Consider the following 14,473-nt stretch of genomic DNA (forward strand, 5'->3'; position numbering starts at 1 on the left):
GAGGTGTGACTTCACGGTCAGGGCGGCTAGGGTCTGGAACCAGCTTCCAAGAGAAGTGGTGCAGGCTCCTACCCTGGGGGGCTTTAAAAGGAGGCTGGATGAACACCTTGCCAGGGTTGTTTCACCCCAGTACTCTTTCCTGCCATGGCAGGGTGTCGGACTTGATGATCTGCTCAGGTCCCTTCCAACCCTACCAACTATGAAACTATAAACCTTGCCTGCATCATTAAAAAGCTGCATTATTGGGTTGAATGGTTATTTACATATAAAAGCATGATCCAAAAGCCCCAAGGATGTAGTATGGGTATTTCAACATATACACACAGAAAATTTACCTTAATATTAGAAATGGGGAAAGTGAGGCACAAAGAGTTGAGCACATGCTCAAATTCAAACAGCAAGTCTGTTGTATGGTTGTGAGTTGAACTCAGTTCTCCTAAATACCAGTCATAGGCTTTAATTTACATGTTCTTCTCAAGTAAAAATCCACTCCCTCCTAAAAGATTTGTTTTAAATGTATTGGAGATTTTCAGAACACAGTTTATAAATATTTTTTGCTTAGGCAAGCCATGTAGTTTATTATAATGGATTATTTATTCACCCAGAAAATTATGAACTGAAATTCACAGCTAAACCAGACTTTAAAAGGGAAAAATTAGACACTTGTTGAGATTCAAGGAATTTTTGTAAACAAATGCTGTTCATCTTCCTTATTTAATTGTAAAATGTCATTCCAATCTAAGCAGCAGCGACTACTAACTATTCATTTCAGTTTAGATAAATAGTTGGCAAATTTTGCTTTGCTTTTATGGAAGGCTGCTTCACCTGTTATGTTATAAAACCCTATTCTCAGCTGTTTACATCTGCCAAATCTAAACTATTTGGATTGAATTTCTCATGCAATACGTGTACCTTAGCTGGATTACTGTTGCTGCTGTTCTCATTCTTATTTACCATCATGGTCATTATCCTTATTGAACATTTCTACAAAACTGTTAAGTCGCTATTTTCAGAATGGTAAGGCAAAGATGCATTGCTTTAAATGCATTAAAAAAAATTCCAATTCCACAAATTTCAACATTTTAAAAGCTGTTGTGGAATTTTACCCATGCAACTCCCTGTCCCCACGCACACATGGCGTGGCCAATACATGACATTTCCATGACAAAATACCCTCTTTGGGATCCAGGCATCTGCTGAATAAAACTGACAATGATGAAGCCAGTTTCACTGAACAATTGATACAACTCGCTGGGTGGTTAACGGCCGTGAGGCAGTCTTGCCATATCGGCTTGTCTTGGAGCCATGAACCCCAGGACAGCTAGACGCTCATATCAGCCGGCTCGCCAGGTACCGGAGTTTGGGAAGCCCAGGGACCCTATCGCTCTGGATGCTGCGATTTGGGAAAACATCATCTGAAGCCACCTACCTGGAAGCCTGGCTCTCCGGCAGCCCAAAGGTGTGCTGGAATCTCACGGACCCCAGTATATTTAAAAAAAAATATGTTGGGGTGTATCTAACTGGCATTTTGTGGCCCACTGGTAGAACCCAAGCAAAAATAATGGAAACCTGGAACATTTCATTTATTCAAAAGATACAAGTCTGCATGCCATTTTTATTGCCTCTGGAAACTCACTTAAGTTCCAAGCTTCAAAAAAGGTGCAAACTATTAGAGAAATACTTACGAGAGAGGGAAGGGGAAAGTCTTAAATAAATAAAATAGCTCATAGCTAATAACCAATACAGGAATTAATTCAGAAAGTACTGAGCCAAACAGCCTGGGGAACGTATTTGATTCTATAACCTCCACCCTGAATGTCAATTAGTATTGTGCAAAACAATTGTGGCTTCATGGCTCTGCTGACTAAACTCTCTACCACAAACATAAGAAGAAAAAATGCTAAGGCTTCGGTAGTGTCAACCTTCAGGATTTAGTCTACATAATATGGCCATATGGACAAATACCAGTTTTCTTTTTGGTTTCTTTGTTTAAAATACACTCAGATGGTCCTTTGAAATTATCCTGTCCTACAGGTTCTCATCCAGTACCATTAGATTCCTCTTTAGAAATTAAGAATATATTCTAAATATAAAATACAATTTAAGAAATATATTGTCAAAGTCAGGAATAAATGCTTCAGCTCAGATCCATCCTGAAATCCCCTCCCACCCATCAACTTGAAAGACATGGCTGGTGTCAGGAGAGTTAATTAAAACATTATGTAAAGACTTGCAAATACCTTTAGGTTCAGTGTGCCGCTGTTGCATAAGTAGAGCAAAGGTCTCCCTGCTGCTGATGTTAATCAATAGTTACTGCTTTATCAATATTAGCTTTACATGAAAGCAGTGCTGATGGTGCCTACTGCTGGGAGTTTTGGCTTGTGATCTGGATTAAGGTTAATGTAACTATGCCACTAACTCCTCTGGCTGTGTCAGCCAGTGAAATGAAGAAGTTTAGTGCTGACTGCTGACAAAACGATGACCCTTTTTGCTGTTTAAAAGAACAAAAGACCCAATTCTCTGCCACGTGCAACTTCCTCAAAACCAGGAGAGTCAAGCCATAAAGGCTAAGTACAGACTGTCAAAAAACCTCAAGGATGAATCAACTTAGTCTTTGCAGGTTCTGTCTAAGCTGCAGAGATTACGCTGAGAAACAACTGGACACACGTTTACTTTTGATTCAGAAAATGCAGCCACATGCCCCTGTGGCTCTCCAGCCATGTGTTCGCTTCCTCTTCCTACTGCTCCTGAGGTCTCTGGGATTTTCGGTGCAGAATCACAGCAGCAGGACTCTGCAGGGTTGCTTATCACTTCCTCTTCCTGCTTCCAGGTGCCTCTGGGATTTGTAGTCCAAAGTGACAGCCAGCAGTAACTTTCAGAAAGTTTAGCAGCAGGGCAGCTGGGGGGGGGTTAATCCCTCTCTCTCTGACCTCTGACCCCAGACTCCAGCTGGGTTTTGCCAGGGAGTGGGCAGTCCCTGCCTCCTTCTCTCCCTCCCCCTCCCTCTCCCGCCACCACCAACCCTCTGCTGGAGCAGACAGCCCAGCTCAGGGCTGGAAAGCATGCTGGGGGACTGTGATTTAATTTAAACCAGGAACGAGTCTGGGACAGAAGTTTCATAAATTGGTTCGACCCAAATCAGTTAAGTCTGATACTACATTCAACCAGGTTTATCTTAAACCAGTTTCAGCCATTTTGAAACTGGTTTATGTGCACTGAGCTTCTGTTCTGTTACTGGTTTAAACCAATTTTTGATCACTTAAACCAGTTTATGTGTAAAGTCTGTCCCTAGCCATAGAGTTTGGTTTAGTGATGTTGATACCCAACACTGTTCTAGACTGAAATTCTCATGCCTGCAGGCCTGCTATTTCATTCTTGTTTGATAAACAGGCGACTGGGAACAATATTTGGGGCTATCAGAATGGCTTCTTCTTGTCACAACCAAGACAGAATGGGACCCGCTAGTCACAAAGTTATACAGCTGCTTCTTAAACCAATTCAGTTTGTTTTGCTCTTACTAGCCCTTTTTTATTTTTATTTTATTTTTTTTTGGGAGGGGGGGGTTAGAAATATTCATCTAATTCCCAACCTAAAGTTATTCAAAACCCATTGGTTCCCATTTGTTCTTGAGCCCAAGCTGTGATGTGGCTAAAATCATTCTTCTGCTTTCAGCCTATTTTTTTCTTGGATGAACAAAGTTCTTTTAAGATTTCTTGTGAGACAGGCTTTCCTTCCACCTGATCAGCCTTGTAGCTCACCTTTGTATCAACTCCAGTTGGAGCTCATACTTACATAAACATTCACATATTTGGACAACACGGTAATAGATTTAAAGTGTGTGTGTGTCGCACACCTGTATTGCACCTTTTATTAGACCAGCAGAAACATCTCAATGTGCTTTTAACGTGGACTATCCAGGCAAAGCAAATTACTCCAGTCTCAGAAGTAGATTTTATTGCTCTCCCTGATTACCCTGGTCCTTACATCCCAGAAGTCACTTACAGCTATCTCCACCCCCTTGGACTTCACATGAGGAGGGTCAGGCAGTAGCATGAAGGATTTACCAAGTCTATTATGGACAGACCGTTCAGTCTCTGTCTGTCTAGTCTGCTGTTTTTCAACAGGCAACGTGGATACAGTCCAGCAAACATTGCTTTTCTTTTTTTTTTTAGATTTATGAAAATATATTAACACTAAATATTTCATGAGGTGCATTTGGAGAATTGCTGAGAAGATATATCCATCGTGAGCTGGCAAAGAGCCCCGCCAGAGCATAGATCTTTTCTATTTTCATAATGTAGGTCTCATGGAATCGGGGCAAAGCTGACCTGATTTCTGAGCCCCGTCACACTGATGTAAATGCATAGAAACTATTTCAAATTCCACCGAATCACTTCATACTTAAAGTGATGCACTGGGGATGATAATCTGTCCCAATATTTCTCACTAATGAACTCTGTTATACTTCAGATATGATCCCAAAGAGTGTTCTAAAACAGCATGATTTGATTATTTGTTTGTAATTTATAAGACAGCAGGCACAGGATACATAAAATCGCAGCTGAACTGAAAAGGAAATTCAATGCATCATGCTTTGGTCGATTGTTTTGCAAACCAACTTACTATGAAATATATTTGGTGTTTTAGGGAGCTTTACAAGCACTTGGAGGCCGATACATTTGAAAAAACAGTTTATGTGCTGAAGAATATTTTATGTAGCACCAAAATAAAATTACAACATATAAAACGTGGGCACCGGATACAGCAATATCTTATCATGAAAAACTATACTGTCCTTGTTGGCATCATCACTTGATAAGGTGCATGATGCAGGCATTTTATGATATTGTATCTCTTGGCATTTTTATTGGTTGATTGCTCTATTCCAGTAGTAAAAATGGATCATTCAGATTATTTCTCAACTCCTTTTTTTTTTCTGCCAACAAGATTCCATCTGTGTATTTTCCAAAATTGTTATTAACCTGAATTTGGATGTGGGGATGCAGAGGGGGACAGCAAGTGGACAGAACTGTAAATAAATGCATTACACTGTGTATACTTTTCCCATTTCCAGCTGGCATTAGGCAACCTTTGAGCACACACCAAGCTGAGAAAAGCAACCTAACATATATGTTAAATGCAATGACTCCTTCTAGGAGACTCCTACCCACCGTAAAACAAAAAAAAACAAAAACAAAAAAAAGAAAGGAAAAAAGAAGTCTCTTAACATCCGTGCACTAGTCCTTAGGCCAGCAACAGGGGAGCTGTGTTCAGTGGAGACATTTATGACCTCTCCAGGATGGTGAGGACACATTTTACAAGACTCAGCATCTCTGCCTGCTCTAAAGGGGCTCAGAGAGCCACCTTTGGGTCTCTCTCCAAAATCCTCCCAGGAAATCCCACTTAAACAATGAGAGCAAAACACTTTAAAAAACCCAAACCAACCCCCCCGCCCCCACCAAACAAACAAAACAAAACAAAACAAAACAAAAAACCCAAAAAATCCCAACCCTGCACTCATACACTGAATAATAAAAACAGAGAAGGTGACCTGCCCTGCCCAAGTGATTATATTTAAACTCCCAAGGGAAGAAGAGAAATAGAGCAGGGAGTTGCTGGTTAAGATCTGGATGCATTAATGCAATGCAAATACACTAGTATTATAAAACCTGCACAAAAAAAGGACTTAACGCACCCTCTCAACAGCTTCCCCAGCTGCACAGAGCCTTTGCATTTGTGGGTACATGTGAGTCTGAACACCAGGAGAGCCTTATTCAGGTAAAATCTTCACTCAGAACTGCCCCAACACAGACCGCCTTGCAGACAGATGGGCCTGTTGCTATGATGAGACTGCAATGCAGCAGAGACCCCCGACTCCGTAGGGAACTGTGAAGCGGAGGAGCTTTCTATAATCAAACTGTGTCCCCTGTGTCCATTGTCCCCATTAAATGAATACAGACCAAGAAAGGGAGGAGCTGTGGATCATAAGTAAAGAGGATGCCGGAAAGCATTTGAAAAAAAAAAGAATTTAAGTAGTCAACGCCTGACAATTCAACCCAGAGGGGCAGAAGAAACTGGCTGGAGAAATCTTGGAGCTGATGGCAATAGGATTTGCAAGGTCTAGGGCGGCAGGCAAAGGTGACACGGTGCCCATCTTTGAAATGAGGGACTTGAGGAATTACAGACTGACTGGTCAGCCTGACTTCGAGACCTGGAAGCACGCTGCAAAACAGACAATTTGTAAACACCTGGAGGATGAGGAGATGATGGCAGGAAGCACATCTGGATTTCCGAAGAATAAATCGTGCCCAACCGAGGCGGAAAGTCGTTTGATGGATGAAGGGAATGAGGTGGGCACAATACATCTGGACTGAAGGAAAACTTGCTGTAGCTCTACATGAATGTCACACGTCAGACAGAGAAATACAGGTTAGGCAGGATGGCTGTTAGGTGGATACAGAGGGGACTGAATACCCAGGAATAACTATAAATGGATGCATTTCGGAATGGCAGGAGGTTTAAAGTGGGACTCCACAAGGGTCTGTTTTGGGGTCAGTGCTGCTTAATATTTATGACCCACCTGGATGTGGGAATGGAGAGCTTGCTGAGCAAGTTCACAAATTGCACAAAGCTGATGTAGAGTCCCACTGCATACACATGTATCCCCAAAACGTCTCTGGCCTAGGGAGCTTGCAACATAAAATTTGGATAATGTGTAACATGGGAATAAAGCCACATGGCATGGGCAAGGAGACAAGAGAACAGGAGACAGAAAGAGACAGATGCACAAGGGTCCAAGTTTTCTACTTCCCACAAATAGAAAAATCATTTTTATGCTCTGCGGTACTGGATTATATACAACTAGCTCCAGGCTGCTTACCAATGCCTCCCCACACACGCCCCCACATACAAGGTAACGAGTAAAATTATTAAGTCATTCTGTAATTCAAACAGTTTCACAAAATAGCCCCTTCTATTTATTACTTATAGAATCATCTAATAATAAATCTTACAGAATATTCCTAGATTAGCTAAATTAAATCCTATAAATTAATACGCACACGAATACCATCCTCCACCGGAAGAAAAATCAACGGCCATGCATAATACCTGCTTCCTCCATTTACACTGATGTTCTCGTTTGCTAGTGTCTGAATAAAGTCACTTGAAAGCTAACCAAATGGAGATTAAGAAAAGTCCCCTGCAAGTACCTTTCACATTCACCTGATACCCACTTTCCTTTCACTTTTCTGACCTCCTCTATAATGCATTAACTACCTGTGAAAACCAGAGCTTTTTCCTCTAAATTATAGTCATTTGGATTTTCAGATTATCCCCAACTATTTAAGCCCTTAAACTAATGATGTCCACTGACCTTAATAGGAGTTATTGCATCTTGTTCAACAGGGTGGGAAGTGGAGCCTGAGAAAGACAGTATTTCTGAGTGGTCTACAGAATTGGGCGCAACATTGACCCAAGCCCAGATTCAGCGATTCACCCGTATAAAGCCAAGTACATGGTGAATGCCCCTTGAGGTGTGCTTAATGTGCAGGATTCTGGGTCAACGTGACCTACATGAAGGGATGCAGAAAAAGTGATAAACTGCTTATCATCCAGAGCAGGGATAATGCAGCTCACGCCAGGCCATGAGAGCTTCCAAATGCCTCTGTCACCCAATAAACCTAATCTCTGTGGCTTCCAGGTATAATAATAAGCCCTCTATAAGGCTTCACGTCATGTCCGTTGCTTTTACCTGGGTTCATCAGGGTCCCATTTCTATAGGAAGCTCCAGAGAAATAAATAAGATACAAGGATCCTCAATTTACTACTAGAAAAGGGGGAATAGTGAAGGAGACTGGAGTGCAGTTTGCCTTTCCTCTAGAAAGTCCAACAATCTGGAAAATGATTTCCAACTGACTGTCTCCAAACTCTCTCTTCACCTCAGACATCTTCCTCGGGTAAACGTTGATGTTATCCAAGCTGCCAGAGGGACCTGTCTGGCAGCCTTCCTGCTATGATCGTCATTATATTTTGCATTGCTGTAATGCCGAACGCACCTATCAGGATTCGGAAACCATGACTGTGCACACTGCCGAAACCTGCAGATGACAGCGCGGCCTAGCCTGTCTTGCATACAAGACTTGTAGAAAGGTGCAAAGGCAACTAGAAAAAAAACAACTTGCTGCGGGGCCAGTGGAAGAGGAGGGAACAGGAGTCAGGTTTCCTTACCTGCCCATCGCTACAACCATTATTCAATCAGTTAACACTCTCCTGTGTACCATCTCAGCGTGGGGCTCCAACACGCTACCTTCCCTGAGTACGCGCTCCTCGTGACATGGCTGACCTTGCTGTTGGCAAAGAGTGCTCAGCGTTGCCGCTGTTGCATAATCATCGCCACCACCTCAAGGCCACGGGATGTACAGACCACGCTGGTAAGTAGCCACGCCATGAGTGCTTGTTCGCGCAGAGAGCTTCCCTTGCTGTCCATAAGAGCCACATTTTTTTGAATGAGTGAGATGCTTCACTCCACTCCACTCTTCAGAATTAACCATCATACATACAACTCCATCCACAGATAGAGAAAGAGCACCACGCTCACATATTTAAGGCATCAGATGGCCTCAGTCTGGAGAATAATAATAATGCTGTTATGATAACCAAGGATGGGGTCCCATTGTAACATAAAACACTTCCTTTGACTGAACAAGTAGCCTCTCGGTGGGGTGGAAGTGCCCAAAGACTTGGCGAAGTATCAGCAGACGATAGCCCTCCAGTGTCTGAATGAAGGAGGAAATCACCGTTTCCGGTGCAGGTTCATTCTTGCAAAGAACTTTTTTCCAACTACTCAGTTGGTCTAATAAGAGATATTGGATCTACCCAAAGAACCTGGCTTGCCAAAGAGGAACCTGTGCACTTGTACATAGCTGAGCTAAGTGTGAAATACAGGCAACGAGCTCTATCAGTCATGAGTGCACTCTAAAATACCCCAAAATGCCATTGCAAGCAGAAGCGAATATGCAACAAACCTTGCAACGGACCTTGAAAAATAAGAAAGCCTAAAGTTTTTGTATCCGTGGTACCTGGAGGCCCCAGCTGGCAAGCGAAGAACTGCATGTGCTCGTTGTAAGGGAGGGTCCCGGGTGCAAAGAGCTGACCACTTTGCCCGAGTCGGGAGTTACCGAAGGCTGTGCAACTCAGCCACTTTACAAAAAAGTGGAAGTAAAGAACCACATTGCTTCAGAGCCAGAATGGAAAATAACATCTAGCAAACAGCTCATCTGTCACTAACCAGCAACGGATCAGCATTTCTGCAAACTCCAACAAGATCAGACCTCCCAGTTCTCACGGACTAGAACTTAGTACATGCAAAGTAAATTGTTGCTCCCCTATTTTCTCTTAAATGAGGCTGATTGATGCTTTGAGGGAAAAAAACAAAAAACATAGCTTTCACAGATTCAGAATCAGAACAATGCCTTGTGCAAAGCAGGAGGGAGAGCTCATTTTAGACCCAGACTCCCTGCTGGGTATCCTCTGCTTTCGCTCCTCCTTGATAATGTCTAAAAGCAAAATCTGTACTGAGCCAGTATTTTTAGAAATATGCTCCTGTGCCCTCACGTGTTTTCCCCTGTGCCTAAAAGTTGAGTGTGAAACCTCTGGACAACATCAGCGTTAACACACATAGACAGCTACACCGCTGCTGACCTTCTAATAGAAACGAGACGGCCCTGTCCCTTTTAATAATATAATGTCTTCACACTGTAAACCCCAAATCTGGGGAAGTGCAAAACCATAACAGTAGGGCAAAGCATGCAATCAAGGGCAGACTCGGGCTGCGATATGCCTACTGGGAAACTGTATCGACTCTTCATCCACAGAAAACACACAGGAAGGAAATAAGTGTTTACTTACACTGCACGATGAGCTGTACCAGGGCCTCTCTCGGCTTCACGTTGAATCCATTGTACTGACTGGTCTGACATCTGTACGTTCCTGTCATCTCCCGAGACACGTTCACTATCCTCAGTATCCCATCGTAGCTCTCCATCTGCATCGATCCATCTGGCATCGCCGTCTCCTTGTCTGCTCTGGACCAAAGAATGATCGGTTTGGGCTTTCCGGTCACTTGGCACTGCAGTTCAATAGTATCTCCTTCCCGCGTGACCAAGGGTGATTTTTCTTGTGGGACAGTCAAATTGGGTGGGACTTCCGATGGCAAGGGAAGCAATAATTAAAAAGAAGAAAACAAAAAAGAGAGGGGATTACCATTAGCATTTGCAGGACATGTGTATCTGTGTGCGTATTTATTCTGTCCCATCCAGGGGAGCACAAAACACCAGCAGACTCTCCCTACGCCTGAAGAAGATTGTTTGCCCACAAAAGCTTGCAAAGAACATTTTTTTCCCACTATTTAGTTGGTGTCATGGAAGACATCACATTTACCCAATGACTCTTGTTTATATATGCATGCACACACACATGCGCGTGCGCACACACACTCACACATGCACACGCACACATATAATTGAACAGTAAACTGAACTGAACAGTGCTGCCGCTAATATTTTCATGAGATAAATCTCTATACCTACCTTTATTGCTTGGCAAGTTTATTGTTATTAATTTTTAAAGCAAGCCTGCCATCACAAATTCATGTTACAACCAAATTGTCTGTAAGTGTTATCAAGTGTGTACGTGCTGTACGTTAAAGACCATCATTACAAAAGTTTCAGAACGCAATGGAAACTTCATAAATTGAAGACAGAGAGAGAAAAAAAGAAGACAGGCTGCTAATACCTTAGCTGAAAGCTTATTATTTTTTTATTATCACCAAATACATTTATAAAACACGACAGCTGTGGTAAAGAGATGATTAAATCATTGTTTCCAGCCCGTGTCACGTAAGCCTTTGATAGGAGCATGGCCACTTTGTATAGTAATGCGGATGCCACCGATTGAGCCTGCACGGGAGAGGTATCCAGTCTTTCCTAGGCAGGTAGTCTGTCTGCCCACTTGAAAGATAATGTGACAGAAAGTGTCCAGCCAGAAGAAACACGTTTTGAGACTCTGCAAAAAACATATCCCCACCAGTTCAATGTCTGGACTGCAAAGGGATTAGCATTGAACTCAGCTTTCTGCAGTCAGTCCCATTAGAGGTGGCACTTCTTCCTCTGTACTCCAGGTAGCTACTTTTGATAAGTACAAAGCACTGCGAGCACCGGAGGCCTGACGAGAACGTTTTTGCCATGTTCAATTATTGCAGCGATCTCATCATGCCTAGATTAGTTTTATACCCTGGCTTTTACTTCTTTCTTAGCCACAGGCTTAATGCAGATCAAAACATCGTGCCTGTCGTCGTGCCTGATTTCTAGAAGCAAAGAGCAGCATTTGGCACCCTATAATGTTTGCTTTGCTTGCAGGGAGATAACCTGTAGATGAGAGCCTCCAGGGAAGTCAAATCTAAACACAGGCCCATGCACTGCATGGAGGGGATAAGTTATAACCACAAGATGAAGTGAAGAACCATGTGGTAAATACATTTATCACACATCTCTGTTCGCCTGTTTGGGACTTCATACTCCAAGCAGCAGCTGTTTCCTTTTAAAAGCAAGCCAGGCTTTCCGCCACTCAAAAACCAGGACAAGCAAGATTCATTTCTGCACCATCTCTTCTGCCCAGTCCTATCCCACACCCCAGGCAGGAGGTGGGAGCTTGCACCCGACGGCAAGGGAGAGTCTTAGCTTACCCACGTGAATGGGACCTCGCTGTTGGGCCCAGAAGGGCTTCAGGTACCAGACTTACAAACAGGAACATTTTCAGGCATCAAAATCCTGTCTGAGAGTAGTTTAGAGGTTCTCTTTGAACCCTGCCCAGCAGCATTTGGTTTTACAGCAGGACAAAAAAAAGCTCAGAAAAGGGAGCCAATATTATTAAGCAATTCTAGGGCCTCATGATCCATTTTTTGGGAACACCAGGTGATGCAGAGTTGAGCGCCTTGGAGCAAACCCCATTGCACGCGTCCTGTCTTTTCACCCGGCTCTACCACTCTCCTGCTCTACACGATCAGGTTGGCTTGCACTTGTGCACGTGTCTACAGGTAACATGAGTGTGCGCACAAGCACCTCCGCATACGCAATGAACTCGCAAGAGCAAGTTGGCATGAGAAAAAGACATTTCTCATTCCATAAGCACCGTCCCAGATACACGCTGGCTCGAGATCATATATTGATATCTCTCCCTTTTTGCCAAATATACCAACGCTGGGGGTGAGACCAAAGAACAGTGAGCAAGAGGAACGGGATAACGCAACCCAAACATGAGGCAGGTTTTCCCTGCCCGAACGCTCACTGGAGAGACAGGGCGGGTGATAAAGCATCCTTCCTCCAGGGAATCGCTACGGCCCAGCTGTCTCCCGGAAAAGAGGGGAAGACGCAAATGCAAACGGCAATGGTAACTCAGCAGACATCAGTCATCAAGGAGCTAATCTTCACCAGATGCAATCCTTATCAGCACAGCGGGCTCCTCATTTCTAGTGCCTCCCACCCCAGACATAACAAATTCATCATCAGAAATCAGATGCGTTCACAAAACCCTCGGACCCAACCAAATCTTTCCCCAGACAGTTCACTAAAAAAACTGGGGCTGATGCTTCAGTGCTCCCCATGGACCTAATGCTATCACCTACCTATTTTTTTTCACAGCCATTTTTCCTAGATCGCATCTGGCTTTCCTTCCTTCCCCTCCTGCATAGACGTAACCCTCTGCTGCTAAAAGGCCTGGTGGTGTCCCAGCATCCTGCCAGAAAGGCAGAAGCAGCATGGGTAGAGAAGGGAAGAGCAGGGAGATAAAACCAGTGAGAGGTCTTCTCACTGAGCGTTAACCAAGCACCTTGAATCACAGATTTCATGGATGTTAGGGCTGGAGGGGACCTCGGAAGATCGTTGAGTGCAGCCCCCTGCCCCGGGCAGGAAGTCAGCTGGGGGCATAGCGTCTGATGGGGGAGGCTGCAGCCTGATTCTCTCAATGGGTCTGTAAGGGGCCACCCTGCCCTGCCTTGTACCTTTGAGGCTGTCCCAAATGCACATTGCATGACCCATGCACGTGTTATTTCTGCATTACATTTCACTTCTGGAATCACAATGGCTACAAAGAATCACCTCTCGTGCGATGCTTGTGACTTGCCATCAGGGACCACCGGAGCACCAGGGACTCTATAGTGCTCTTGCCTTCTGCCAAAAAAATATTAGCCATGTGGATGCATTTGCCATCCTGAGAAACAGGCGTTTTGTCTCTTCCCCCTCCCCCAAATCTGTAAGAAAATAAGATATTATTATTCAAATATCGAGAACCTAGAGTGGTTCAGAGCTAAGCCGTGCACGGGGCAGAGACACAGTCCCTTACCTAAAGAGCTCCCCATCTTGGCTAACGATGGGTGGACATGCAGCAGGCGGACATGGCTCATGGGTGCAGGTGAGAGGACGCGGCAGTGATATGATCACATTTCCAAGTAGCTTAATTGCTTTCATATTGTAGCTCCTAAGCATCCAGCTGTGAAAAGGGAGTAAAAACCTTGCTCAAGAGGGAATGGATCCCGGCTCCTTATACCAGAACATCCTCTAAACGACCCGTGCTTTTTCATGTGGTTGGCTACTTGCAGGGCGAGAGGCCGGATCCCCTTCTTTATGTTACTGGTTGGAGCTGAGCAGAAAGCAAGAATCCCATTTCCAAAGAAACACAAAATTCAGCATCCAAGGGCGGATCCAGGGGTGGGGGTACTGGGTGCAATGGCCCCCCTCCCCTCCTTTGACTCCTGCACCTCCCAAGGTTTAAAACCATCTGTCTGGGAGGGGAAAAGGCATTTCTAGTCAGTCAGCGCTGAGGGACTCAATCGACTTCATGATGCATTTTCATCTCCCTGATCCCTGTTATTCTCTCCACTTCATGGGTATCAATGACCTTTTCTTCTTTTTATGCTCTTGAGGTTTCACTTTCAAACTATCCTTTCCTCTGCGGTGTTGCTGTCTGTTAGGGCTTCCTGGTAATGCCTCTCTTGTATTTCCCAGCCCTGCAGACAGTTTTTAGCTCTAGCTAAAAACCTTAGCTCAGGTGTGGTCATATTAACTCTGATGTAGAAATGACTGACAGTAAAGAACTGCAGACACTGTCAAGACAATCAAGCAGGCCAGATTTTGTTTTGTGAAAGTGAATAAGAGATGCACATTTAATATGATGACTACAGGGCTAATGATACAATATCCTTTGACTCTATTTTGCCTAGTCTGTATGGTTTTTTAATTGCATATATAACTCCAGCAGATTAGCTCACATCCCAATAGCTATATTTGCTTTTTGCTTTGATCTTAAACTAAATATATAGCACTAGCCCCCTAGCATATTAGTGCAGCTTCTAGTTTCAATGTTACTGGAGAAAAAGATGCTGTTTTATGGGATGATGGGCCACATCATGTGGTCCCCC

General features: G+C 43.8%; 1 protein-coding gene across 2 annotated transcripts in view; it reads right to left on the minus strand.

Annotated features, from left to right (window-relative positions):
• Positions 1–14,473, minus strand: part of MDGA2 (MAM domain containing glycosylphosphatidylinositol anchor 2) — a 665,957-nt gene that overhangs the window by 228,933 nt on the left and 422,551 nt on the right. For both annotated transcript variants that reach the window (XM_019550984.1, XM_019550983.1), the window contains exon 8: positions 9,910–10,203. In XM_019550984.1, the coding sequence (XP_019406529.1) occupies positions 9,910–10,203 (294 nt within the window). The remainder of the gene's footprint in view (positions 1–9,909; positions 10,204–14,473) is intronic.

Source organism: Crocodylus porosus, unplaced genomic scaffold (assembly GCF_001723895.1).
Source record: "Crocodylus porosus isolate Cpor-Errol unplaced genomic scaffold, CroPor_comp1, whole genome shotgun sequence".
Lineage (NCBI taxonomy): Eukaryota > Metazoa > Chordata > Crocodylia > Crocodylidae > Crocodylus > Crocodylus porosus.